This window comes from Ostrea edulis, chromosome 4 (assembly GCF_947568905.1).
Source record: "Ostrea edulis chromosome 4, xbOstEdul1.1, whole genome shotgun sequence".
Taxonomy (NCBI): Eukaryota; Metazoa; Mollusca; class Bivalvia; order Ostreida; family Ostreidae; genus Ostrea; species Ostrea edulis.
Genome location: NC_079167.1, coordinates 22726086 through 22753606, shown reverse-complemented (window position 1 = coordinate 22753606; position 27521 = coordinate 22726086). Strand labels below are relative to the sequence as shown.

At 36.4% G+C, this 27521-nt stretch overlaps 2 protein-coding genes across 4 annotated transcripts in view; both read left to right on the top strand.

Annotated features, from left to right (window-relative positions):
- Positions 1 to 4481: 4481 nt before the first annotated feature.
- LOC125670076 (short-chain collagen C4-like) lies at positions 4482 to 9843 on the top strand. 3 transcript variants are annotated; one of them, XM_056162253.1, is made up of 4 exons: positions 4482 to 4801; positions 7958 to 8216; positions 8616 to 8684; positions 8926 to 9843. In XM_056162253.1, exons 2-4 carry the CDS (start codon positions 7967 to 7969, stop codon positions 9402 to 9404), a joined length of 798 nt encoding a protein of 265 aa, XP_056018228.1. In that variant the 5' UTR covers positions 4482 to 4801; positions 7958 to 7966; the 3' UTR covers positions 9405 to 9843. The 3 variants fall into 3 exon arrangements, with proteins under 3 accessions (XP_056018228.1, XP_056018230.1, XP_056018229.1); XM_056162255.1 differs by having other exon boundaries at positions 4482 to 4817; XM_056162254.1 differs by lacking the exon at positions 4482 to 4801 and having other exon boundaries at positions 7875 to 8216.
- A 1534-nt stretch (positions 9844 to 11377) lies between these two features.
- Positions 11378 to 27521, top strand: part of LOC125670077 (short-chain collagen C4-like) — a 32195-nt gene continuing 16051 nt past the window's right edge. The window contains exons 1-2 of the mRNA XM_056162251.1: positions 11378 to 11620; positions 12503 to 12571. Of these exons, the coding sequence (XP_056018226.1) occupies positions 11440 to 11620; positions 12503 to 12571 (250 nt within the window). The 5' untranslated portion in view covers positions 11378 to 11439. The remainder of the gene's footprint in view (positions 11621 to 12502; positions 12572 to 27521) is intronic.

Here is a 27521-nt window from a genome sequence, read left to right as displayed (position 1 = left end):
AGTTTACACCGCTTTTCTCGTTGGAAATTTATACCAATAACAGGTCATTTTGAGCAATGAAGTGTTATATGTAGTTGATTCAAGGTCAGAACGTTACACCCCCACCCGCGATACAGATTTTCACATAGCTGCAATAACGTAGCCCTCTCCGATTGGGGGGGGGGGGGGGGGGGGGGGCTACAACTCCTTAGGATCTCCGTAATGGTGCAAATGCGGGAGTGATTTACTCCGGTGGGAGTGAATCACTCCCGCAACATTTTCAATCATTCTAAACATTTGCTGACTTTCTTTACGTAAATAAAATGATATTCTATATGCCCTGATTTACTCATGGGATGCAAATTCTGCATATATGTAAAATCTGAACCCGGGTGTAAATTTGAGCATGTGAACGCAATTACATATATGCAAAAGTAAATATACATATGTGCAAATATACACCAGGCCTGGAGGTTATAAAACTTTTATTGTACTCATACTCAAACTAAGCCTTGATTGTTTTGAGAACAACTCTGAGCAAGCTTCAAAACATACTCGAAAAATCTTGAGCATGTACTCTATTTGAGTGTGAGAATGATTTTATAAATGTTTTATAACCTTCACATTTGAGTATGAGTATGATTTAGTGTACGGATTTGAGTTTGAGTTTGAAAACGTGCTCAAAAAAGTTTTATAACCTCCAGGCCTGGTGTAAATCTGCACCTACTCAGACCAGATGCAAATTTACTTTTGCATATGTGTATATTTACTCCTAGTGTATTTTTCGTCATGTGAACGCACACACCGTATACAACGTCACACTCGAGGATCACGAGGGCTCGACTCCGAAGCAGAGCAAACGCAGTATCACCGAGTATGAGATCGGTTTTCTCATAAAATACACCGTATTTCTGCAAACATCATATTGCATAGAGTGTCATAGATATATCTTGATCAATCAAATTTGTCACCGCAGACTACACATAAAGGGAAAATCCTCCTTCTCAATCGAAAATAATCCGCCATCTTTATCAAATTTCGAGAATCATTGCCATTTGACCCTAATTTGTTAAGTACCATGTGAACGCTTAACAAATATACTTTTACACACGGGTGCAAATTTTGCATACATGCAAAATTTGCACCCCGTGAGTAAATAAGCGCATGTGAACGGGGCTTTAGTTTCACATGACCTGATTTACTCACGGGATGCAAATTCTGCACTTGTGCAAAATCTGCACCCGGGTGTAAATTTGAGCATGTGAACGCAATTGCATATATTCAAAATTAAATATATATACAACTGTATGTTCAAATATACATCCGGGTGTAAATCTGCACCTACTCAGACCAGATGCAAATTTACTTTTGCATATGTGTATATTTACTCCTAGTGTATTTTTCGTCATGTGAACGCACACACCGTATACAACGTCACACTCGAGGAGTCGTCACTGTGGATCACGAGGGATCGGCTCCGAAGAGGAGCAAACGCAGTATCACCGAATATCATATCTCTTTTTCTCATAAAATACACCGTCTTTCTGCAAACATTATATTGCATAGAGTGTCGTAGACATATCTTGATCAATCAAATTTGTCACCGAAGCCTACACAGTAAGGGAAAAATCCTCCTCAATCAAAAATAATCCGCCATTTTTAACTAACTTCGAGAATCATTGCCATTTTACCCTAATTTGTTAAGTACCTTGTGAACGCTTAGCAAATACACTTTTACACACGGGTGCAATTCTTGCATATATGCAAAATTTGCACCCCGTGAGTAAATAAGCGCATGTGAACGGGGCTTTAGTCAGTATACATGTATACATTTACAACCTGCAACTTACGATTTGTGAGGCTCTATTCTACCGTTTTCAACAATTTCGATATTTTGGACTTTATCAATGTACATCATTATGCTCCTCTGGGGGCCCAAATTGGTTGAATAAATATTGTATTCTATTCTAATTTCTCGATTCATGTTTGTGCGCCATGTTTGATGTACTGGAGTTTCAACTTCCGATTGTCAAGTTATTTGCATATGCCATATACATGTAAAGTAGTGTTGACAAGTACGGAGGAGAAAGCTATTTCGTCGGTATTGAAAAGGTCTAGATCTAATATCGAGTTAAAAAACGAACAGCAGAGTGTAAATTCTTTCTGCAACCATATGATTTTCCTTTCTTTGTCGTAGTGGCTTGCTTGAGTAACTAGATTGTCAATGTTTATGCCTACGAGATCTCGCGATAACAAACATGGCGGAGCAGACGAAGAATTTTGCATGCTGTACATAATGTTTAATGAAAAACACCATTTTTAGACATGCCCAAGCACAAAGTTGGTACTCCTTTTGGTGTTAACAACATTTGGGACTAATACACGGAGCTTATTATCGGTTATTGATAAAATTATTTTGCACCATTACAGAGATCCTATGGAATTGTAGCCCTATCCCGAAAACGTCAGAATAAAAAAATCGGATAGGGCTACTATTGCAGCTAAGTTTCACATATATCTATATATTTCCGAATCGAACCTCTTTGGGCTGTGAGTATCTTAAAATATCTTTCGACATTTTTTCGACCCTTTAATTCCATGCCCTATGTATAATCGTTGTTAATCAACCGAGTATTTATTTTCGGTAGTCTTTCCCTTTGTTGTCGCCGTATTGAAAAATTAGTTATGTGTCTTTGAGAACTTTCCCCTCAAAGACTCAAGGAGGGGTCATATTGTTTGACTGTCCCCACCATCCATTTTTATAGTAGTAGTGGCGGATGGGAAGAAAGTAATCTTTAAGTTATCCCCCCCCCCCCAAATCAAGATTTAAGAAATTGCAGTTTGGGCAAAAATGAGGTAGTTTTAGTCACAGGGGCTTGTCTTCCGGATTGTGAAAAAAAAGGAAAAGATGAATCCTCTTGAAAACCTTCATTGAAGTAGTTTTGATAAAGATACCGACACGTTTCGGCAATTAATATATCGTTTAAATTATACACCCGTAAGTAGTATCATACCGATACCCCTCCCCCCCCCCCCCCCCCCCCCCCCCCCCCCCCCCCCCACTGTTTGCCACAAATATACTGGTATATATAGATGAAAACCCAAGATTTAACATCCAAAGTGGCTGAGTATTTTTAGCTAATATGTGAACCTCCCCCTGTCGGTAATCTTTGATCTGCCTCTGAATTTGACACATCAATTATGTTTGAGTTACTTATATGTTGCATTTCTTATGTTTTCATCATTGAATGAATGTTACAAATTTGTTGCTTTTCTTTGTTCATGGTTTGGAAGTTGTAGTATGGTTCCGTGGAAATTATAGTACAGCTAAGCTCCTAGAAGTTATTGTATATTGGATTTCTGTCTGATTTAAAGTATGACTAAGATTAAAGAAAATAAATCGCACCTTGACATCCTCTAAAAGATGTACTTGCACATCATACATGTACCAACAATTCATCTTATTGGTAGCAATTATTTATAATTCATAATGGAACGGAAACTTATGTATCATGCGCTACGAAAACAAAAATAGATTCATCCATAAATCAGAATATAATATGTGACAGAAAAACTTAAAATTGTGAATTTACTGGATGATATTAATCAATATGGGAATCTTTGATATCTTTTCACCTTGATAACGCTACATCTTCCATCTTTTCACCCTGCGTTATTTCCATTTTCAAGCAGTTTGTCAAAATAAAGACTATTATGAACCCCAATTTAGTAAGAAATTGAATGTCTTTTTTATATTCTTGTGACACCTTATAATGGTTCTTTCTCAAATTATTTCAAACCTTGAATTTAGCTCATGAAGCAAACATCCGTGCGAATTTTCATAGGTACTCGATAAACACGAGTGTTTGAGAAAAGTAACTACTTTCATTTCAAGTATTTATTTAAACTATATTTTATTCACAAAGTAAAGTTTTCAAATTAGTACTGAAGCTTATCTAGGCTGTATATCAACAGTATAGTATGACAAATGATTGTCATATTTAATCAATCCTATCATTTATCATTAAACAAATATTGGTTTGCCTTTCCCTTTAAGTTTAAGAGTTTTCAACATCGACTTCAATGTGAGTGCCAAATTCTGTTTGGCCGCTCACATTTGGTGGCCTTTGTATTTTTGATGTGTCATCTTTTTGCTGTAGACCTAATCAATTTTATAATTTTTGCATATATTGTTCTTCCGTAAATTTAGGGGATCAGCAGATTGATATGTCATTATGTATTGTGTGAATAGTTTTTGGTCTGATCCCCTTATTATATTATGTATATATTTTCCCTTATTTGCGTCCTTTGAATAAATGACATATTTCATCTCTACAGTGGTGTTGATGTTATTGATCTAAACTCAGCAAAAACGGAGCTGCGGTGAGTTTGTGCAGCATGAGGAAACATAAAGATAGTTCATGAATATAGAAAGACTTTTTGTAGATTTTATAGTCACGAGATCAAAGGTCACGGAAGACCTTTAATTCACGTGTAATACACTTTCATTGTCACTCAATACCTTGAGACAGAAAAAATTCATTTTACATTTCACTTTCATTTCTGTCGGTATTCCCAGTCGTTAAAATAGTTATACCACAGTGTATATTTATCAAGATTCATACGCACGTTGTTCAGATTTGTAAGGTGGGTTGGTTGTATATTGTTTAACGTGCTGCTCGAGAATTCTTCACTCATATGTAGGCGTCACCATTGACGGTGAAGGGCTGCAAAATTTAGGCAAGTATGCTCGGCGCTTACGGCCTTTGAGCAGTAGGGATCTTTATCGTGCCACGCCTGCTGGGACGGGGCCTCGGTAGAGGTAAAACATCAGAAATGTAAATATTTAGTTTTAGCATATTGAAAACGTCTATCATTTCCTTATTCCGCGATGAAAACGTTTCTAACACATGTAGTTTATTGAGAAATTTGACCGATTATCAGTAGTGTAACGTGTTAGGGTTCGAAGATTTGGATGAGTCCCTATACTTATTGATATTGATCTTAAACAAATGATTAGGAAATATACGAGTCAATATATACAGATATGTGCAAGATTTCCTATCTTTATAAAAACAAATGTACGAGTCAATATATACAGATATGTGCAAGATTTCCTATCTTTATCATAAAGAGACTATAGATCTGGATGTGACAGATCCGGGAGTACGGGAGATGTGTCCTTATACCGGACAGATCCCTTTTGTCGAAGGACTGATCAAACAAAATAAAATAAACACCAGGTGAACGTTCCCACCTTTAAAAGCTTCCCTACTAGTATACTAGACACCGTATACTGTTAGTTTCTTTATTCACCGTACCTTCGATAACTCCTTGCCAGCGTCTACTTCAGAATGACCCTGTCTCTCGCAAAACAGCCGTATTTATACTACCCGGCATTCGTTATGCCTTGGGTCATATCGTATTGTCCTACGATAAAGTCCGGATCACATCAGCTCTATTTATAGATAATAATACATCCCGTGCCCGATCCCAATTCGTCACATTACCCACGCCTCTATTTCACATGCGTCCGCGCATGAAACGAAAACTTGGGTATCATCAACAAAAACATTTAATGAGAAGAAAACATGAAAATGTAGACCAATGATGAGTAATGTAAAAATGAACATGATGTGAAATAGATATGCCTTATCCATAATCCTATATGCTTAACAATAGTACAAAACAGTACATATGTGTAACTCTTTGTTACTGTGTTCTTGGACTAAAGTCATATACAATTTATATGTCAAAACACACTTCACTCTCGGTGATTTTCTTTATGCTTCGTCCATTTTCAAGATACTTTGTGATAGTAACCTCCTTCATCCTTTTCTTGGTACCTTCAGTCTGGGTGTACTGATGTATCATCATACGACCTTCTGTCTGAGTTCCGATGGACACCCCTGTTGAAACAGATCGAACTTCTGTTCTGTTCATCACCTTTCTTGATGTGTGCACAGGGCTAGGTGCCGTTCGTTTCCTCACCATACGCCCAACAACCAGGTCACTAGTGCTGGGAAGAGATTCGATGCTCCGTTCTGCGGGATCATCTCCCAACTGGATTTCTGGATCTTCATCCCATTCACTATCATAATCTGTGGAATCTTTTCGCATTGTACTGATACTAGGTGCGTCTTTATCTGTTTTTTCAGATGGACCCACATCAGGATGCTTCATCTTCATGTGTTTCAGGAAATATTCCTTCTTCTTGAAAGACACATGGCATTTCTCACACACCAACAAGTTCCGTGTACACTTCATAACATGTTCGATCCAGATTTCCTTCCCGTCGACTTCATGAAAACATACAGGACATATTTCTTTAGACTTTCGAGCTGTAACCTTGTTGCTCCATGCTTCTGATATTCTCTGTGCGGCGGCTCTCAGCTTTATAATAAGCCTCTAATTCAACTGCTCTCTGTATAGCTTCATTAAGACTGCTTGGTCTAGTCTGCTTAACCTTAAGCCGCATCTCCGAATTGTAAAGCCCATCTAAAAACTGTTCCATAGCTAAGATTTCCCGGACGTCGTCCGGTGCAGTTGGATAGGCTAGGTTTACAAGCCTTCGTATGTCTTGCCCCATCTCTGGTAGACTCTCTGAAGCTCTTTGCTTTCTTTCTCTGAGCTGAGTCCGATACAGCTCTGTCTGGTTCAGTGGTGAAAATCTATCCTGCAAAGCTTTAACCAACTTTGCATAGTTCTGTCTTTCTCCCTTGGGCTGATTACCAAGTACACCTTGTGCCAGGCCTCTAAGAGAGGAAGCTAAATATAGACCCTTCTCTGTCTCGGTCCACTCATTAAGTAAACTAACTGATTCAAAATGAGACAGATAGTCATTCCACTGGCTAGATCCGTCATATGTTGCAGGCTTAACAAAGTTTCTATGCTTTGACCCAGCCTGAACATGGTTTCCATCCGTTTCCGGATGCATACCTCGGTTGTATGCAGGATGCAATCTTATTGGCGGGGAATCGTTAGATATATTCCTATCAGCATTCCCGCACATATCCCTACTAATTGCATCCCCAGCATTATGTCTTGTATCCGGGGTACTTGTCACATGTCTCGATCTAGAGACACCGGATACATCCCCAAGCTGTTGACGGAGACCTAAGGACCTAAGAGATTCATCTATCTCCCTAGATAGGCAAACAATTTGATGATCTATGTAAGACAGATCGGCACGTAACCCAGACATTTTATCATACAAAAATTAACTAATCAGATGAATAAAAAAAAAATCACGAATAGGACCCAAACCAAATCCCTCTGAGCTGCCACCAATTTTGTAACGTGTTAGGGTTCGAAGATTTGGATGAGTCCCTATACTTATTGATATTGATCTTAAACAAATGATTAGGAAATATACGAGTCAATATATACAGATATGTGCAAGATTTCCTATCTTTATAAAAACAAATGTACGAGTCAATATATACAGATATGTGCAAGATTTCCTATCTTTATCATAAAGAGACTATAGATCTGGATGTGACAGATCCGGGAGTACGGGAGATGTGTCCTTATACCGGACAGATCCCTTTTGTCGAAGGACTGATCAAACAAAATAAAATAAACACCAGGTGAACGTTCCCACCTTTAAAAGCTTCCCTAATAGTATACTAGACACCGTATACTGTTAGTTTCTTTATTCACCGTACCTTCGATAACTCCTTGCCAGCGTCTACTTCAGAATGACCCTGTCTCTCGCAAAACAGCCGTATTTATACTACCCGGCATTCGTTATGCCTTGGGTCATATCGTATTGTCCTACGATAAAGTCCGGATCACATCAGCTCTATTTATAGATAATAATACATCCCGTGCCCGATCCCAATTCGTCACAGTAGGTCATGTAACACCTGTATATTTCATTATCAAGTTTGTACACATCTCGTTTGAAAAGGTCTCAGAATGACGTTCGTTACATTTTTCATCATTTTCTTTATTTCGACCTTCATATCCGAATCAGACTTAACAGATGAAAAAACGTATTCTTCTAAACGATCCAAATCTACTACAATCTGAGGTTCGCGCCTTGCAGCGGGATTTGCAGGATTTAAAATCTTCTGTGGAAACCAAGAGACAAGAAGTCGCATCTCTTACAAATGAACTAAAAGCTGTACAGGCTAAAAATTTAAATCTTACACACGAAGTTGCTTCTCTTCAATCTCAGAATGGCAATTTCAAACGTGCATTTGACGACATGGAAGGCGTACTACTCAAATCTGGTGAGTAATATTAAGGATGTACTCTACATCGTCATAACGGCCGACTTCCTTAAAAAACATGATTGAAAACATAAATATCAGCAATTTGGTCTATTCATTTTAGATGTAATCGCCTATTTGAGGAGCTCAGTGGGTTAGCATGCCGAATGTTGAACTGTAAATCGCGGGTTCGAGTCCAGCAGGGTTTTTTAAAATCACTTTTTAAAATTACTTTCTGCATATTTTGACTGAATGAGCTAAATTTTGAAAAATTTCAATTTCAAAATATTGTACATATCCTCCACTTTTTATGAATATCAAATTTCTCTGGTGTAGCATTCTTCCTTATAAATTAAGTTTCTTGATATAAACATTTGTGAAAATGTAAATAAGCTTGTATCTGTTTGTGTCTTATCAAAGGTTCTGTATATACAACTTGGGGAAAACGTACTTGTCCCAACAGAAATGGTACGGATATTATCTACAGCGGTATGTATTATAAAGCAAAAATTTTAACGCTGCATATAACATCAATAATGAAACGTTGTAATTCAAAATAACACAGAAAGAACTTTCTAGCATAATAACCAAAATGATATTTATTTTTTTTTGAAAAATGAAAAACCAAAATAAAAAAATAAATAAATAAAGCAGCAGCAACAAACATATTTCCGCATATACGTTTGTTAAGAAATCAAAAAATTATTTCATTTTCAAATTTCATTGAAAGGACTAATTGGCGGAAGTAGTTCTTCTGAACCTGGAAATGGTGTCAACACGCTCTGTCTTCCACATGACCCAGAAGCACTTCCGGACCACGTGATTCCTCTCGTACAGGCAACCGCCAATTATGGCCATCTTTTTGGGGCCGAGTACCACTTCAGCTTCAATAAAGTGGTCATTCATGATGACGTGCCCTGTGCTGTATGTCTTGCAAAAATGTCAGCTACCACCTTAATGTTTCCCGCCAAACGGACTTGTCCACCTTCGTGGATTAAACAGTACAGTGGTTTTTTGGGGTCAAATTACTATGACTACGGTAAAAATGAATACCTCTGTCTTGATGAAAATCCGGACTACATCGAACGTTCGCGTGAAAATATTGCCGGGCTGTTTCTATATCCTGTTAAATCAGTGTGCGGTAGTCTCCCCTGTCCACCTTACAAAAACTCCACATTGATTTCTTGTGTGGTGTGCTCCTTGAAATAATTCACAAAGTATCAAAAATTCAAACTACGGTATCGTATAAATTGCTGTGCATAAAATACAATGTATGTTGATAAGACATGATATAGACGTAGCGATATAAGCACTGATGGTGAATGATATACTAGTAATATTTGATATGGTACTGATTATACTTCGCTAATAATACATATATGTAGGTATAATTTGTTGTATAGTGTATACAAATTTCTGTATCGCATATTCATTAACTTTTTAAGTAATCTGATCACAAAAATTGTTTTATCTATTACGCATCTAGTGGCATTTGCATCCGTTGGTTTATGTATTTAAAACAACAAACATTTGAATGTTTCCTGTGGCTGGAATGTACATTTGTATAAAGAATATGGAGCATATGTTGTTCGGTATTGACCAGGTTTTAAACACTTGTACGTTATGCATAAAACTTTCAGCACTTCTAGTATTTTTCTTTAATGTATCTTTCCCGAGTAATGTAAAATGTATCGTTCTCGAGTTAATGTGAAACAAGATTATCGAATATTAATGAAATATTTCGCATATACATCTATAAATCAATATTTGTTGTAATATTGCAATGTTTTACACGTCATACTGGAGTTAATATGAAATGCATCTTTCTCGGGCTAATTTGAAAACGGGTAAAATAAAAACGTTTTATATCACAATGAACCTTTTACTGAACTGCTAGAAACAGACAGAGTATGAGAGGTTGGGAAATTCGCCATCGAAGTATTGAGAAGTTACATTGCGTTTGTAGAAAATGTATATAAACTGAAACATTTGACAAGAATTATACAGAAATCGTATTCTAGTTTGCTCTCAAACAAGCTTATACTGTGGTAGGCAAGAGCATGCGATGAAAAGCTTCTATATATAGAATATGAAAAGGTAACACGACTTTCTGAAAATAAAAACTGATTCACAAACGCTGAAACACTCTTGTGTAAATATTTTTGTGTATGCTAATGATTTACTAGACAGACAAGTCAAAAGAGATCTATACTACGATTCTATTTTTGTTTGCCTGTATATTGTTTTACTCCCAATTCGAGAATTATTCACTCAGACGTCACAGCTGTAATTAAGTGACGTCAGCACCTGTAGGTGTTCAAAGTGCCACAAAGTCTAACCTATGCATGGTGCACTGGGCCGTAGCACTCAGGATTCTTTATCGTGCCAATGCATACTGTGAAAAGCACTGAGAATTCTTTATCGTGCCAATGCATACCATGAAAAGGGACCTTTGTTCTGAGGTCATTTCCGGAAGTCCCTTTCGCCAAACTCAAGTTGGTACTCTACACTCGCCAAAGGATGATTTTATGATTTTCAGGACAATTAATGAAGTCTGAGCCATAATGAATGTAGGATTCAATAACAAATTAACTGTCTATTACATTTATTATATACCTATCAATGTATTGTTCTTTAATACTGTGGATTTCACAGCGTGTGATCCGGTTTTCCGGATCACCACACTGTGGTTTTCTGATTCCGTATCAGTATCCTCTGAAACTGATGCCGTCACAATGCATCAACGCAACGTTATTTGTGGAAAATATTGACCGCGTCACAAAACAAAACTACGTACACAAAACATAATTTCATGGTATGTCTGTGTTTTTGATAATTTGGATTACATTTATCATCTTATAAATGTGAATTTAAAATGCAGAAGGGGGTATATAATAAATTTATCATTACTACAGTAACTTGATCCGAAGAGTTGGATCACGTCTCGTTGACAGGCGCGGATCATCAGATCACACGAGACGCTATATATTTATATATCTAATTAATCTTCGTGCAACCAAGTCTCACCAGAATAGAGAGAAAATTTTACTTATTTAGATACATATCAAAGTATTTATGAAATATATCGATGTAAACAATAAGTTAAAATATTTTGCGCATAAATGCAAATTGAACGGACCATTTATTGTACTACTAGAACAAAATTGTACATATCAGATACCAATATACTAAGGTCAAGATAAGAAAGGTGGAATCATACTAGCTGTTTAGTCAAGCTGTACAGATGAGAGTAGCGGTCGTTTTAGTAGTTTGTCTTTTTGGTGGTTACCATGCCAACCACGAAGAGAAGCGTATCCTTTTAAATGACCCACAGATGATGGAAACCCAAATCAACGATCTTCAGAGGCAGGTTCAGATCTTAAAAGATGAATTGACGCAAGTTCGTATGCAGAAAAGCCAGTACGGTAATTTCAATTTTTCTAAGCATTTTTAGCTCACCTGAGCTGAAAGCTCAAGTGAGCTTTTCTGATCGCCTGTTGTCCGTCGTCTGTACGTCTATCTGTAAACTTTTTACATTTTCGACTTCTCCAGAACCACTGGGCCAATTATAACCAAACTTGGTCAAAAGCATCCTTGGGTAAAAGGCTTTCAAGTTTCTTCAAATGAAGGGCCATGCCCCCTTCAAAGGGGAGATAATCACAAAAAATCAAAAATATGGTAGGGTCATTTAAAAATCTTCTCAAGAACTATAAGGCCGGAAGAGCTGAAATTTACATGAAAGCTTCCGTACATAATGCAGATTCATATTTTTTAAAATCATGGCCCCCGGGAGTAGGATGGGGCCACAATAGGGGATCAAAGTTTTACATACCAATAAATAGATTTTTTTTTTTTTTAAATCTTCTCCTTAAGAACCATTGGGCCAAAGAAGTACATTTGCACGAGAGCTTCCTGACATAGTGCAGATTCAATTTTGTAAAAATCATGGTCTTCGGGGGTAAGATGGGGCCACAGAAGGGGATCAAAGTTTTTACATACAAATATATATGGAAAATCATTAAAAATCTTCTGAAGAATCACTGGGCCAGAAAAGTTTACATTTACATGAAAGCTTCCTGACATAGTGCAGATTCAAGTTTAGTAAAATCATGGCCCCCGGGAGTAGGTTGGGGCCATAATAGGGATCAAAATTTTATAAGCCGTTATATAGTAGGGAAAATCTTTAGATTTGAGCCAAGGTGACTCAGGTGAGCGATGTGGCCCATGGGCCTCTTGTTTTTTAAAGAATGCATCATGGTATTGGTTGTTTTCTAAATCTGAAGATTTTTTTTTATTTCGTTGCTTAGGAACCACGTTCGTAATATGGGGAAAGAAATCGTGCCCTCAGCTGAATGATACGAAAACTCTGTATAGCGGTAAGATTGATCAAATGAGAAGTTAACGAAACAGTAGTTCGTGTAAAATCTTATTTCCTAACTAAACCGTGTTTATTTGATTAAAAACGAGTATATGTATTTGTTTATGTTAACTTAATGACGTGCTTGAAAGTATATCTTCAAGTCTTGAAGAGGATATGACAAGATAAACGTGCAGAAGAATTGAGGTATAATAATGGAGACACGTGATGAAGGCATGTAAATTTTATACGTTGAATCATTTCACGCAGTGTTTAGATATTAAACGTCTTAGTAGTGTACGCCCAAAGTTTCCTTTCCTATTTTTTTTCTGAAACAGCATCCTCCTGCCTCATGTCCAGCGATTATCGCTTTCCTCTCCAGCGATTATCGCTTTCCTCTCCAGCGATAACCGATTTATCTCCAGCGGATTAATTCAGTATTGCTTCCAGCAACAGTGTCCTATGAGAAGTGAGCGTTGGTTTCACTTACGAAATCTTCCGCAGCATGCCCCTCCGCAACACACAGCACGATCCTCCGTTATCATGATTGCCACAACACGATCCTCCGTAACATGATTACCGCAACACGATCCTCCGTAACATGATTACCGCAACACGATCCTCCGTAATATGATTACTGCAACACGATCCTCTGTAACATGATTACCACGATCCTCTGTAACATGATTACCACGATCCTCTGTAACATGATTACCACATCACAATCCTCCGTAACATGATTATCACAATGTCATGATATCTGCAACACAACCCTCCGCAACACGATCCTCCGAAACATTATTATCGCAACATGATCCTCCGTAACATGATTAACACAATGTCATGATCTCCGCAACACGATCCTCCGAAACATGATAACACAACATGATTCTCCCTAACATGATCCTTTGATCTTTTGGAGTTTAGAATGTCTCGACGGCAAATCATTTTTCTTGTGATGGTTGAATGCGATACTGTACGTATTTCCATCAGGATATATTACTCTTTATGGCCTCTATTTCTTTAACCCTGGAACTTACAGCAACCGCTACAATTCCTCTTAATATTAACGGCTTCTTGTCATTTCCTTTCTTTTATCTCGCCAGCCTGTGTAAATGCGTATTGTTGATTTTCTGTCTTCTCGCCAGCCTGTGTAAATGCGTATTGTTGATTTTCTGTCTTCTCGCTAACCAGTGTAAATGCGTATTGTTGATTTTCTGTCATCTCGCCAGCCTGTGTAAATGCGTATTGTTGATTTTCTGTCTTCTCGCTAACCAGTGTAAATGCGTATTGTTGATTTTCTGTCATCTCGCCTGCCTGTGTAAATGCGTATTGTTGATTTTCTGTCATCTCGATAACCAGTGTACATGCGTATTGTTGATTTTCTGTCATCTCGCCAGCCTGTGTAAATGCGTATTGTTGGTTTAGGCAATATGAATATACCTAAGCGGTGCATGGCGTATTTCGAATGGTGAAATGTATCGAACATCAAACAGTTGTAAAGGTAGTACTCTTTGCCATTATTCTTCCGTTCGGTGCTCAAAGTTTGCAATCGTCCTATCGTTAAGATAAGATGGAATTTTTTTTCTACTTTTTGACACATGAATTCATTGCCCTGCAGTGTTTGATACTAAGACACATCCGACTGACCTAGTCTACTAAATGATAGGTTTGATAATGCTGTTGAAGGAAAATTGCAATTTTCTGACGGTGATATATGATTCTGTTTATGTATGTCTCGCATCTGAAAAAGTGTGATGACCTATATATTTTATTTGATAATTTTTCAGTTTTAACTCTAATAGATATAGATAAATACGTTTTTTCAAACTTGTATCAGATAAAACTGCGAGTTTGAAGTTACCTTAACAGTCAACAAGAACTGAATTGAAATAATTTCATCATATATGAACATAATGTTTAATAAATTTATCTCTTTTTTTTTTTTTAAATTTCAATATTTTCATTTCAATATTCAAGTGGGACAACAATAACCCCTTACTACGGAAGCTGTTAGGTGCCAGGGTATAGAATTAATATAAATTTAACTGGCGGCCGCCACTTAATTTAAATGGCGGCCGCCACTTATCTGGCAGCCACCACTTAATACGCAAGTTCCGAGTTACCCAAAAGTTATTTCCCTTTGTCGAACTCTTTTGCATTTTATGACGTATGGTGGGTACACAATGTATACATTATTAGATTATATCGTAGACTGGCATTGTACATAACGATTACGTACGATTAATGTAATAAAAGCGTAACTTTTGTTTATATCAATCACTGGTATGCATATTCTGGCCATATCAAGCATAATTTGTTTGAATAAGATCATCAAATTGGCTATTGAATCATTATTCGTTTCCTCTTCTACATGAGTCAGGGCCGTAAGTAGGGTTCTAAATCAGGGGAGGCAGGGGATTGGGGGCCGCCGATTGACTTTACGACTGAAAATGACACTTTTTAAATCCCAATTTATCATGTTTGTGTTTCATTTGTACTATGTAAAGAATCGTAATATGGTGTCAAAGACAAAGGTGCTTGTCTTCATTTTAAACATATATCCTATAATATAACATTTATATAATTTTATTTTCTTTTTTGCCAAAAAATCAGACGAGGCAGTTGCCTCGTCTGCCTCATCGGCAGTTACGGCCCTGTGAGTGACGCTTTTATCAAAGAAAGAATGGCAATTAACAATATTTGTTTGAGCCATTTTGTTATCCAATACTCATAAACTCACTAAAGTTGCCTTTTCCCTGAGATAGGATGGTCTCAGAAACTCTGGATATCATCTTTTAAGAAATAATACAACGATAGTAATTAGCAAATGTACCCACTGTCATAATATTTTACGTCATAATTTACGGAAGAGTTCGACAAAGGGAAATAACTCTTGGGGAACTCGGAACTTCCGTATTTATGTGGCGGCCGCCAATTAATTATATGTCGGCCGCCACATAAATTAACTGGCGGCCGCCACATAAATTAACTGGCGGCCGTCATTCAATTTAAATCATTTATATGGCTGTCACCAGTTTTTCAATTTCTCTCTTTCTCTCTCTCAAAATGAAAGGGGTGCAATCCCTGTCCAATGCTTAGTAATATATATGTGATATACATATATACATACAATTAAGAGGATTAAATTATTGTTTTTCGATTGCACTGTTAAATACGTAGAACCACGGGGCTGACCCTCCATTTTTTTTAACGTTCAATTTCTGTTATTTTTACATGCAAACTAAATTATTTTCACTTGTGAAATAAGATTAATTGGCGGATTGGCCCCCATCCCACTCTGTTGGTGGTAGTAATGAATGGTAAAAATGTAATAATGAATGAACTGATCAATTCAAGGATGAACGGAACCCCCTCCCTCCAATTTAGGAATACGAAGTTTGGACAAAAGGGACATTTTAGGTTCCTTTTCTGCTTGTCAACAATTATAGAAGACAATTTCTTCTCCGACTGTCCTTATACACTTTGAAAAACGATGCTGCGTGTTTGCATACTATTCTAAATCTTTCCAAAATAATCACTCAGTGATACGAATTACATTGTTTTTGCAATTGGCAAATTAAGTGGCGGCCGCCAGTTAAATAAATATTAATTCTATACCCTGGCACCTATCGGCTTCCGTAGCTTACTTTTTGGTTACTGGTAAAGTTATTTATGGTAACAGAGCAATTGGTAAAAGTTAGTGTCAATACTCAGTGGCGGATTTAGGGGGGGGGGGGGGGGGGGGGGGGCTCAGCTAGCGCCCCCAAAAATTTTCGAATTTAAGGTAAATCGTGGTATCTTCTTTAGAAAAATGTATTAAACGATATAAGAAGCAATAATTTCTTCCACCCCCGGAGAAATAAATGACAAAATCTTTTGATTTCTTGAATTACTTTGTTGGGAAAACTTAATTTTTTCCAAAAACCCTTAATATTTGCGTCATTTTATTAATTCACGTTATAAAAAATGATAGAAAATAATACAAATGACTAAATAGGAGACATATTTCAAGCCCTATAAAATCTGTAAAATCCAGGAGTTTCCGGGGGCTTCACCTCCTGGGCCCCCACCAGGGCTTCGTCCTAGACCCACTGCCTCATAAAGTGGCGCGCCCCCCCCCCCCCCCCCCCCCCCCGTAACCGCAATTCCTGGATCCGCCCCTGATACTAAAAAGATATAACGGCTGCCCTGTAAAGAAAGTCACGGGACGTGTTTCATCCAATAACACAGCGTCATTCCAAACTCCTCGTCGAGGCCATATTTAGATATCGTTTGTGAGTAAACGTACTCTGGCGGAAGATTGAGCGTGATTCTAGTCCGAGGCAAAACAAATTTTAGGTGGTGCTTAGCATATTTTTGACGGCAGCATGCCATCCGGAACGTCTTTTTAATTGAATTTCTTTCTTAAACACTGTGCGATTAATTGGTTGGTTGTATATTCTTTTACGTCCCCCTTTCTCGCATATGTAGACGTCACCACTGTCGGTAAAGGGCTGTAAAATTCACGCCTTACCCTATGCTCGGCGCTTACAGCCTTTGAGCAGGGAGGGTTCTTTAACGTGCCACACCTTCTGTGACATGGGGCCTCGGTTTCTGCGGTCTCATCCGAAGGACCGCCTCATTTAGTCGCCTCTGATGACAAGCACGGGATACTCAAGACCTATTCTAACCCGGATCCCAACGTGGAAACATTATGATTTTTTATACTAACTGTAATAGTGTATTCACAAATGTTGCTGAAATGTCGAAAAGGTTCATTTGAAAATCAAAAACAAGCCTTGGTGTTAACGAATTTGTATGCAACAATATGGTGTGTATAGAGCTTGGTAGATTCCCTTGGTGTATTACAAGATCATTATGAATTTAAAAATACTGACTTAAAGGGACTGATTCACGATTTTATCCAAAATTTTCACTTTTAATGATCAAAATCTACTGTCTAAAGTGTTTGAAAGATTTCAAATAAAATTAAGGTTATTAATTGAAATTTTCAAAAGAAATGGATATCGATCTAAGTTTATTATATCTTTCACATTTCAAGGGTAAAATGTGTCATCTAAAAGTTAAAATTTGTGACTGCAAAATTAAGATGAATCATATTACAAAATCAATGTTTCATTTGTTTGTTTGTTTACATAAAAAGACTCGAGTCTTTGTTTACATAATACAGATTTAAGGCTAAAATATTGCTTTCATTCTTGCATTCAGAAGGTCAAAATTTTGCATTAAATGAGTTATATTTTTAATGTTTAACATCAAAAATGAAAAACATTTTTATCAAAAATCGAATAATTACAATCTTGTTATGACTACACAGTTGAGAATAATGACAGCTGGACAATCTATATAAAGCATGAATTACATTTATTAAGTTTAGGTCATTTTTGGATTTTTATACAATAATTGAAGGATGTTTGGTATAGAAAATCTAAATATGTTAGCAAAGTTATCGAACTTCGGCACATTGTAAATGACCTGTGTATCAGCGTCTTATTGGGAATATTTGTGTATATTTTAAAACTTTAAAAAACGACAAATCATGTTTATAAAAAAAATACATCACCATATTTCGTCTATTTGCACACAGGATCGTCTAGCATAGACAAACAAGACAGTATCTGCCATCCGGTAGTGTTAATGAATCATTTAATCATGATAATAATCCGGTAGTGTTAATGAATCATTTAATCATGATAATAATCCGGTAGTGTTAATGAATCATTTAATCTCCGGTAGTGTTAATGAATCATTTAATCATGATAATAATCCGGTAGTGTTAATGAATCATTTAATCATGATAATAATCCGGTAGTGTTAATGAATCATTTAATCTCCGGTAGTGTTAATGAATCATTTAATCATGATAATAATCCGGTAGTGTTAATGAATCATTTAATCATGATAATAATCCGGTAGTGTTAATGAATCATTTAATCTCCGGTAGTGTTAATGAATCATTTAATCATGATAATAATTTTAAAAAATTATGATAATAAGGAATCATTTTATTCCTGTTTACCCGCTCTATCAAGTATGTGTTGATTTTTATTCAAGTTACAATAGTTATTAATATTTTTATTAAAATTTCAAAAGGAAATCCGCCATTATGACGATGTAATATACCTCCTTAAATTGTTGAGTGGCAAAGGTATAAAAAAAAAAAAAAAACATACTGAACATGTGAAATAGATGTGTATGTCTTTTACACATCTGACATCAACACTCTATATACATGTATATGATAGAATCTAAATATTATATCAATGACTATAAATCAAGATAAATTTTGTTAATGTGTAGGCTCCAGGGTCATAAAGGTAAGACCAGCTCAGTTTTGACCTAAGTTTCATTTCCCCTTATAGAGTGGGCCTGTCTATCTTGAAGGCCGTTAGTTATGAAGATAAAGATCTAGAAATATTTTGCATTACTCATATTATCATTCAAAATTCATAAACAGGTGCCGAGCTACTAGGTGCCGAATTCACAAAGTGCCGAGTTTATCTGGTGCCGAGTTGATTAGTGTACCTTTTATATAACATTGCTATTAAACCTTGCAATTGGGTACAAAAGTATCCCCTAACGACGGATTTCTTCCTGTATCTACATTTTATCTGTTATTTTGTAGAAGACCACGGATTATTAGGTTGTTCTTTTTTGAAAAAACAAAACTTGAATCATAGTACCTTCTAATGTGAAAAGGTGAAAATAAAGAACCGTGATCAATATCATAACTCTTATAAGAAATACAAAATTAAAAGTTGGACAAAAACGAAGTGAAACACGGATCAGGTGCCTGGGAAGCCGCCGTGAGCCAGCCCTATATCTTGATCAGGTAAATTTAACGCAGTAATCCATAGTCAAAATCATTGTATAAAGAAAGGTCTAACGAAACTTAAATAAGAAAAACAATTTTATTATTCCATTTCAAGCATTAATTCAAATTGAAAATAGTAGTAAAGCAACACATACTAAACAAGAGGTTTTTTTTTACATGGGTATACATGATAAACATTGACCCCCAAAGTGAGGTAGTTAACATTCTGTCCATCCCAGATATGAGTTCGTTTTCACAATGTCAATCCCAAATATGAGTTCGTTTTCACAATGTCAATCCCAAATATGAGGTCGTTTTCACAATGTCAATCCCAAATATGATGTAGTTTTCACATTGGGAATATGCGGTGTTTGGACACCAGAAGTTAATTAATGTACGGATATTCCTTCAGGTAGCTTTTGAGGGGCCTAGGGATGGGTAACTTATCCATGCTGTTCAATACTTTTGTCCTGCTCAGGGTTTTCGGTAGATTTCTGTTTATTGACAAACGACACAGATGTCTTAGATCCGAGACGCAATTCAGCTTGGGTTTCTGCAATACTATCGGTAAGTCACTTTTCCCCGAGTTTTCTAGCCATCTACCTGCATTACTTTTCCCCATCTGTGTCATACGAGCGTAGAAGTCCACCAAACCAACTGCACTGTCGAATGTCGGCATCTTTGCACGAATATTTTCGTTACAATCCATCTGAAACTTGCCTTTGTGGTAAAGAATCCTCGCACTGGTAGCATCCCTACCTGTTTTGACACTTAGAGAATATAAATACCTAGAATCGGAGCTGTCCCTGATTAGAAAAGTCCCTTCTGGTTCCTTCTGTAGTAAACGTACTGCGTCCTTACGTGTGAAATGTTCGTAATACCACCCTGTCTGTGCTAACGAATTTGCTGTTCCGATCTGGATAGTCTTGTCTTTTGCACAATAATAGGCCGGGTCTCTCACGATCTTACTTTGTTTTGACCTGCTCGGGCCATCCTGAGACTGGTCGTTCATAACAATATTCATCTTCATTAACAATTTTAACGTCCCTTTGTCTGATTCTAACGCTGAGTGGATTTACAGAGCATGTGTTTTGTAAATGGCTTCTCGGGCGATATTTAAAGATCTAATTTTTTTGGTTAACGCCCACAAAATCCAGTTCTCTTGAGATTGATCATATGATACCTGTCAATCAATAAGAAGATGATAGCCCCTAATTAGATGACGTGAGGGTCCAAGCACTACCTGCCAACCGCGGGATATGTGTGTTTTTACAGTGACCCATACCGACGCCCTAACCTTTCAAGTGCCGCTAGGTATGACTCCATATCGAGGGCTGTATATTACAGTACATGCATCACGAGTACATGGCTGGTTTAACGGCAATATGAAATTGAAATAAAGCATTTTATTGTTCACCTTATAATTCATTTGGAACATTGGGAATTTGTGGACATTAATTATGATTTTAAGCCATTAAGCATGAAAGCCAAACACTGAGTATTCCTAAGGGTAATGTACATCTTATCAAATCTTCATCCTCAAGACATAACAGGATTTTCACAAAGTCTTTCATATTGTAATACACTATAGGATCAAAACTTAAATACTGAACATTGAAGTAATCACTAATTTTTATAACATTGTTAAGAGTATATATGACCAGAACAAATCTTATGTTCGTATGAAGTTTTAAAACCTAAAGTTGGAGTTAAACAAGGTGATGCTCTGGGTCCATACTTATTTTAAGATATCTATTGACATTTCTGACTCACTTGTTTTAATACTTCTTATTGCATGCTGGTGATATTTCTTTTGTCTACGACAGCAAAAGAAATCCATATAAAACTTAATTAAGCAACTGCTGTAAGGATTAGTGTTTGAAAGTTAATCCTACTAAGAAAAAGTTCTAATATCTAACAAAGGCGTATATTTTTTCCTGTTAAAACCAATCTGATTTTTTTTTTTTTTAAAAAGGCAATGATGTAAATAATGTACTTAAGCATAAAATTGAGTGCTTCTGATTCTGATTTTTGTTCGTTTACCCAAAACAAATTATACAACAAGGTTCTCATAGCATACCACGAATTATGCAAAATAAATCTCCGCTAAGTACAAAATTGTATACCGGGTACATGTTTTTCATTGTACGATCAAGTCTATTTTGTTGTATTGTTCGGATATATGGGGAGTCGTTAACCAACTCATAAAGCAGCTGGAATTGATAATTCAATAATGTTCTCGATTATCTCACATCCTCTATCAGAAACACACACTACTGTGGATTCCTAGTGAAAAGTCATTGTCCTGTTCTTGAAATATGGCAATACCGTATGGAACAAGAATCCCAAATTATAGGAGATGATTTGCAAAAGTTTCTGCAGAAAGAATAAACGCTGGCATTACGATAGCTTCTAATAGAAGACAAACAGCTAAATTAACAAATATGTTAAAAATTCACAATGATTTTAATTAGTTCCCCAATATTTGAAAGAAATTTGTCCAAATATCCGCAGGAATTTATCAGACTATAATACTCACAATTCTTACGATTTAGATTTGAAGTACATGTATATGAAAAATCATTTATTTCCGATACAGTCAGAAAAGGGGGGGGGGGTAGCTTAGGGGGATGACTTCAATTGATAAATTAAAACAACGCCCTCGAAATCACCTTTAAATTATTCCTATGATAAGCGATATCTTATTACTATTCTTACCATATCAAGATATTCTTGCATTCTAAATAATGATCTTTATCGTAAAAAACACTTTTTGCCTCTCCAAGTCATCTTGATTTGTACATGTATAACATAATTAATATTTTGTATACGGGAGAGGTTGTCTAAGTTGCTAGAACTTGTAACCAATCCCTTTGTATATTTATGGAATAAGGTATGTTCAAATCATAACTTCTCCCAGATTAGTGCTGTATAAAGAATTAGGATCTGATACTCTATTAAATTAGCGATAACATATTCATTTGGCATTGTTCCACGATATCTTTATAAAATAGAAATAACTTTATTTGTTCCATCTTTGATAGTCCATGGAGACACTCCACGGAAGAGAAAGACACCGTGAGGTGTCGCCATGGTGTGTTTATTCTTGTTATGTTTGTTTTTACTAATTGTTCAGAAACGTGAACTATGACACCTCACATAAACGTGAGTATATTTACCCCTTTCATAAACCTGTGATCGACTACAATGATTTTCAAATGAGAACCACGATTTGTGCCATAATTATAATCAAATTAGTTTACACCCTGGTAATAGAGTCAAACACATAATGTCGGTAGTGGATGAATCGTTCCCTGCTCGTCGGGTAATTATTGCTGGCACTACTCCCTATGTGCTAATTACATAATTCTTTGGTTAAGATTTAAGTAACACCTATTCAGATTTGACCACGCCTACTTCTCAGATGCTCAATTCCAAGAACAGCGTGCACAGTTTTCAGTAATCTCGAGTAATTCCCTGAATAGATATAATATATATATATATATATATATATATAATTTATTTTCATACATACAACAATTCTCTACATTTGCACCTGCAACTATGATGTGCACCTTCTGTAACAACAAAGTATTTTTATGAATGCTCTATAAAATATTTATAGTAAGATATAAATGAAATTTTTAAAGGCCGAGGTTTTCCGGTTTTCCACAGGTAAGTTAAGCGAGGGGCGGAGACAATTTAAGGCAGGTGTGAAGCCCTGAGCCAGAGGAAACCCTGCTAGCTTGTATATACCGTCCCAAATACACAGGATGTTATCTGTGTTACCAGCATTACCTGTACATTTTTGTATTATTGAAAACAAAACTAAATAATATTTTAAATTTCTATTTCACATATAGGTATTTTGGTTTTTTCATCAAACTACTTGTCAAATATCTTTATCATATAATGCACAGTTCATTTGCTAAGCATTTTGGATTAGCTATGAATTATATTTTCGGAATATTTTTCTCCAAACTTTGTCGATGCTTATTTTCTGAAATCGATCAGGCATCAATGAGATTAATGACTAATTGCTGAGTGAAGCTTTATTGTTGGACAGGCTACAAAGGAACAGCGCCAGGGGGAGCCTAGGAACTCAATCATATCTTATCAAAACATTTAATCCATTATCTACCCGTATTTCACACTTTTAATGGTCATCATATTGTATATTTGTATGAATATTTACATGTATTTTCTCAATTCCTTTGTAATTATGGTCCCTCTAGTCGTTTTGGCGCTCAATTTTGTACCTCGTGTCAATTGTTATTTTCAACTATCTCCTCTCACCTCAGAATTATGTTTCCTAAACCTCTACCTTTCTATGCTTTAGATCGGTATACGGACAGAAAGTCACAGGACAAAAAGACACAGGACCAAAAGTCACAAAATCGGTAGGACAAAAAATCACAGGACAAAAAGTCACAATGATGATTTTAAATCAGATAGGACAAAAAGTCACAGGACAAAAAGACACAGTACAAAGAGTCACAGGACAAAAAGTCACAAACATTACTTTTGATTAAAAAGCAGAATTATATATATACACCCATTCTGTTATCAAATATAGAATGCGGATATTCATAACAATATTTGTATTTTGTGCATAAATAAAATGGTGTTTTTCTGTTTGTTTTTTTTTTTTTTTACCTCAGACTTCACCATTTATTTAATATCCACAGATAATGAAGTTGGTTTTTTCACCTGATGGTACCCAAATGCTCACTAAAGCCATTGTTCAGACACCTGATATTTCTTACAGTGGATGGGAGGTAGAAAGGAATGTATGTCATCATTCTTATTGTTATTTGGTTTGACACATATAGTACTTTCAGTTCATCATTAACTAATAAGAAACAAAAAATCCTTAATTTGTTTAAATAGCAATTTTAATGACAGTTCACTTCCCTCTTGTTTTGACAATAATCTGGAGTGAAAGGAAGCCAACCATAATTCTGCCATCAGATTTTGTTTTGACAACCATTAATATGTAGTATAGTAAACCAAATGATCACAAAGCTTATTTTTATTTTATATCAATAAAAATATCTCTCTTTATAAAAATCGAATTAATATATTTTTACAATAAATATGATTAAAGGATTAACAATATCATAATAATTATTATCAAAATCTAAAGTTTGAAATTGATATAGATTGTCATAGAAAATATAAATTTTACATATATATTCTTAAACTTTACAAAAAGAACAGATATGTTTTCAAATATATATCAAATTCATTATTTTCTGACTTTCTTATAAACTGTGACTTTTTTGTCCTGTGACATTTTGTCCTACTTTCATAAAATTTCTGATTGTGACTTTTTGTCCATGGTCATTTTGTCCGTGACTTTTTGTCCTGTGACTTTCTGTCCTACATTCTTTAGATCATATCCTTACTTTACTATTTTTATTTATCCAACACGTTGATGAAATATAAGAGAAAAGTTTTTTGTGCTTTTATTGCCTTAAAATAAACCGTTGACATTGTTTGGAGAGTGGTCTGTGGAGTAAACTTTTAATGTTTGGCATCAATGGTAAATGCTTCAATGGGGGGAGTCTGATTCTACAACTAGTGATACATTCTCTACCCAGAGTTCCGTGCGCTCCTCGCATACAGCTTGCGTAACGCGCCCTCTGGTGAGAGAATGCTAGTGATAGAGTAGGTCTTCCCACGGAAAGTCTAGCTCAAGAGTGAGACTTCCCCGGGGGTTCTCCTGCTCTAGAGAGAGCCTTCCCCCAGGGGGGAGGCTCACTCTAGAGCCAGGCTTCCTGGGGAAGGTTCACTCTAGAGCCAGGTTTCCGGGGGGGGGGGTCTCATTATGGGGGAAGGCTCACTCTACAACACCGGCCGCAATAGATGGGAAGGGGGAGGGGGTAAGGTTTGTAGAGAATATTTAGCTGTGGTTAAATGCTGAATTATTTAATGCGAATGAATATTTGGAATTCTTGTACGTTTCCAATACCATTTTCAATGGAGGCCGTGATCGCCTTTTTGTTAATCTCATTAAATGATTACATGTTTGACTTGTTTCATTTTATATTTTGAAAAATTTCAATTTAAAATATCTGTAATATGAAAATACCATTATTTTAATGTTGGATCACTTCTCGTTGACAGGCGCGGGTCATCAGATCAAACTCGACGCTTCGCGTCTCGTGTGATCTGATGATCCGCGCCTGTCAACTCGACGTAATCCGACTCTTCGGATCAAGTTACTGTAGTAATAATATATATCTCTCCAGCGGATTAATTTAGTGTTGCTTCCAGCAACAGTGTCCTATGAGAAGTGAGCGTTGGTTTCACTTACGAAATCTTCCGCAGCATGGCCCCTCCGCAACGATTTCTGGTCGTTTCGGCCTTTTTTCAGTTCGGCCCCAAGTTTTTTCGGCCGTTAGTAGTTTCGGCCCTAGTCGTTTCGGCCTCACTTTTAAATACCTTTGTAATACCAAAAAATTAAGTCTTTTTTCTCATCTTACTATATCAAAATTGATATTTCTTTGTTGTGTAAACTGTTATATATGTCTATGGTGTAAACAAGGAAGTCCACACCATCAAAGAAAATGATATGCCATTTACAGATTAGATAAGCTTGTATTTTAAAAGCAAAAATGCCAAAACAAATATAATATATTTGTTATGAACATAGCACATTATGATGCTGATTAAATTATAAACCGGTACCATATGATGCAGCTATTTTTAAGGCACAAATATTTTAATGACTCTCTCTCTCTCTCTCTCTCTCTCTCTCTCTCTCTCAAGATTCTTTTTAAGACAAAACTTAACTTGGTAGTTTGCATTTTATTTGTTTCATATCATCATCGCAAACCACGGGTTATTGTTTTATTCTATTTCACAAACGTTTGTGAAATAGAATGAAACAATAACCCGTGGTTTGCGACGATGGTTTCATAAACGATATCGATCATTAACATTTTTCTAATTTCTATATTGAATCATTTTTAATTTAGATGCAGCGCGCGCGCGAGAGAGAGAGAGAGAGAGAGAGAGAGAGAGAGAGAGAGAGAGAGAGAGGGGGGGGGGGGGGACAGTAAAAGGTATAAAGTGAGGACAAATTTCAACCAATGGGCAGAAGTTGTGAGGACAAAATTGCACCATGAGACCCCCCCCCCCCCCCCAAATGTCCTCACAATTACGTCCTCATAAAAATGTGACCTACAGCATATGAAAGATGTAGATACAGAATATTAGCTTAGTGAGGACAAGTGGTGTGAGGACATGTCCTTACTAATATTCTCTCTCAAATTCTTTTTTATAATTCGAAAGAGAGTATTACATAAACGTTTATAGGTATCCCTATAACTATACCTAACATAGTAAATGTTTGCCTTTGGAATAATATCTGTGTATTATCTTCTACACATTGTGAGGACGTCCTCACTTAATAGGTTTGGTCGGCTAGAAAGGAGGAGAGAGAGAGAGAGAGAGAGAGAGAGAGAGAGAGATCATTGAATATTTTCACAGCAAATGTTGTTGGGTATCCTATGTCCTTGAATTGAAAATTGACGCACAGCTAATTGTGTGGTCAATAACTAATTTACAAAACGGAAGAATTGGAGATACACTGTATATGTACAACAATTTTGCAACACATTTACATGCGTAAAAGTGTTAACTCAGCTTCCCGGGAGGCCGTGACCGAATTTCAAGCAGGGACCTCGTATATTACAATCTTTAGTTCTCCAAGTCAGTTTAGTATGGTTAAATAATTTTCCATGATACTTGAGTCATTAATAAACTTGTAAATAAGATTTTACAACACTTCAGTGTGGGATTTATCGTTTATCATTAGCGTGCCACACCTACTATGACACGGGACATCCGTTTTTAAGGCCATTACAACTTATCATTGGGTCAAATGATGTCTGGCGTGTTTCATACCGAGTGCTAGGTCGTTCTTGGCACACTGGTTTTAACTACGGATAACTCCGTTTACCTGATCAAATTATAGAGCTCACGGCGGGTGTGACCGGTCGACAGGGGGTGCTTACTCGTCATAGGCACCTGATTTCATCCCTGGTGTGTCCCGAGGTCCGTGTTTGCCCAACTCTCTATTTTGTATTGCTTATAGGAGTTAAGAGATTGATCACTGTTCGTTATCTTCACCTCTCATTAATGG

Bases quoted from the DNA above. Each gene is read 5' to 3' on its own strand.
- LOC125670076 (XM_056162253.1), top strand. From the start codon at position 7,967: ATGAAAAAACGTATTCTTCTAAACGATCCAAATCTACTACAATCTGAG. The intron at 8,217-8,615 runs GTGAGTAATATT...GTCTTATCAAAG, and splicing joins AGGCGTACTACTCAAATCTG to GTTCTGTATATACAACTTGG. The intron at 8,685-8,925 runs GTATGTATTATA...TTTCATTGAAAG, and splicing joins TACGGATATTATCTACAGCG to GACTAATTGGCGGAAGTAGT.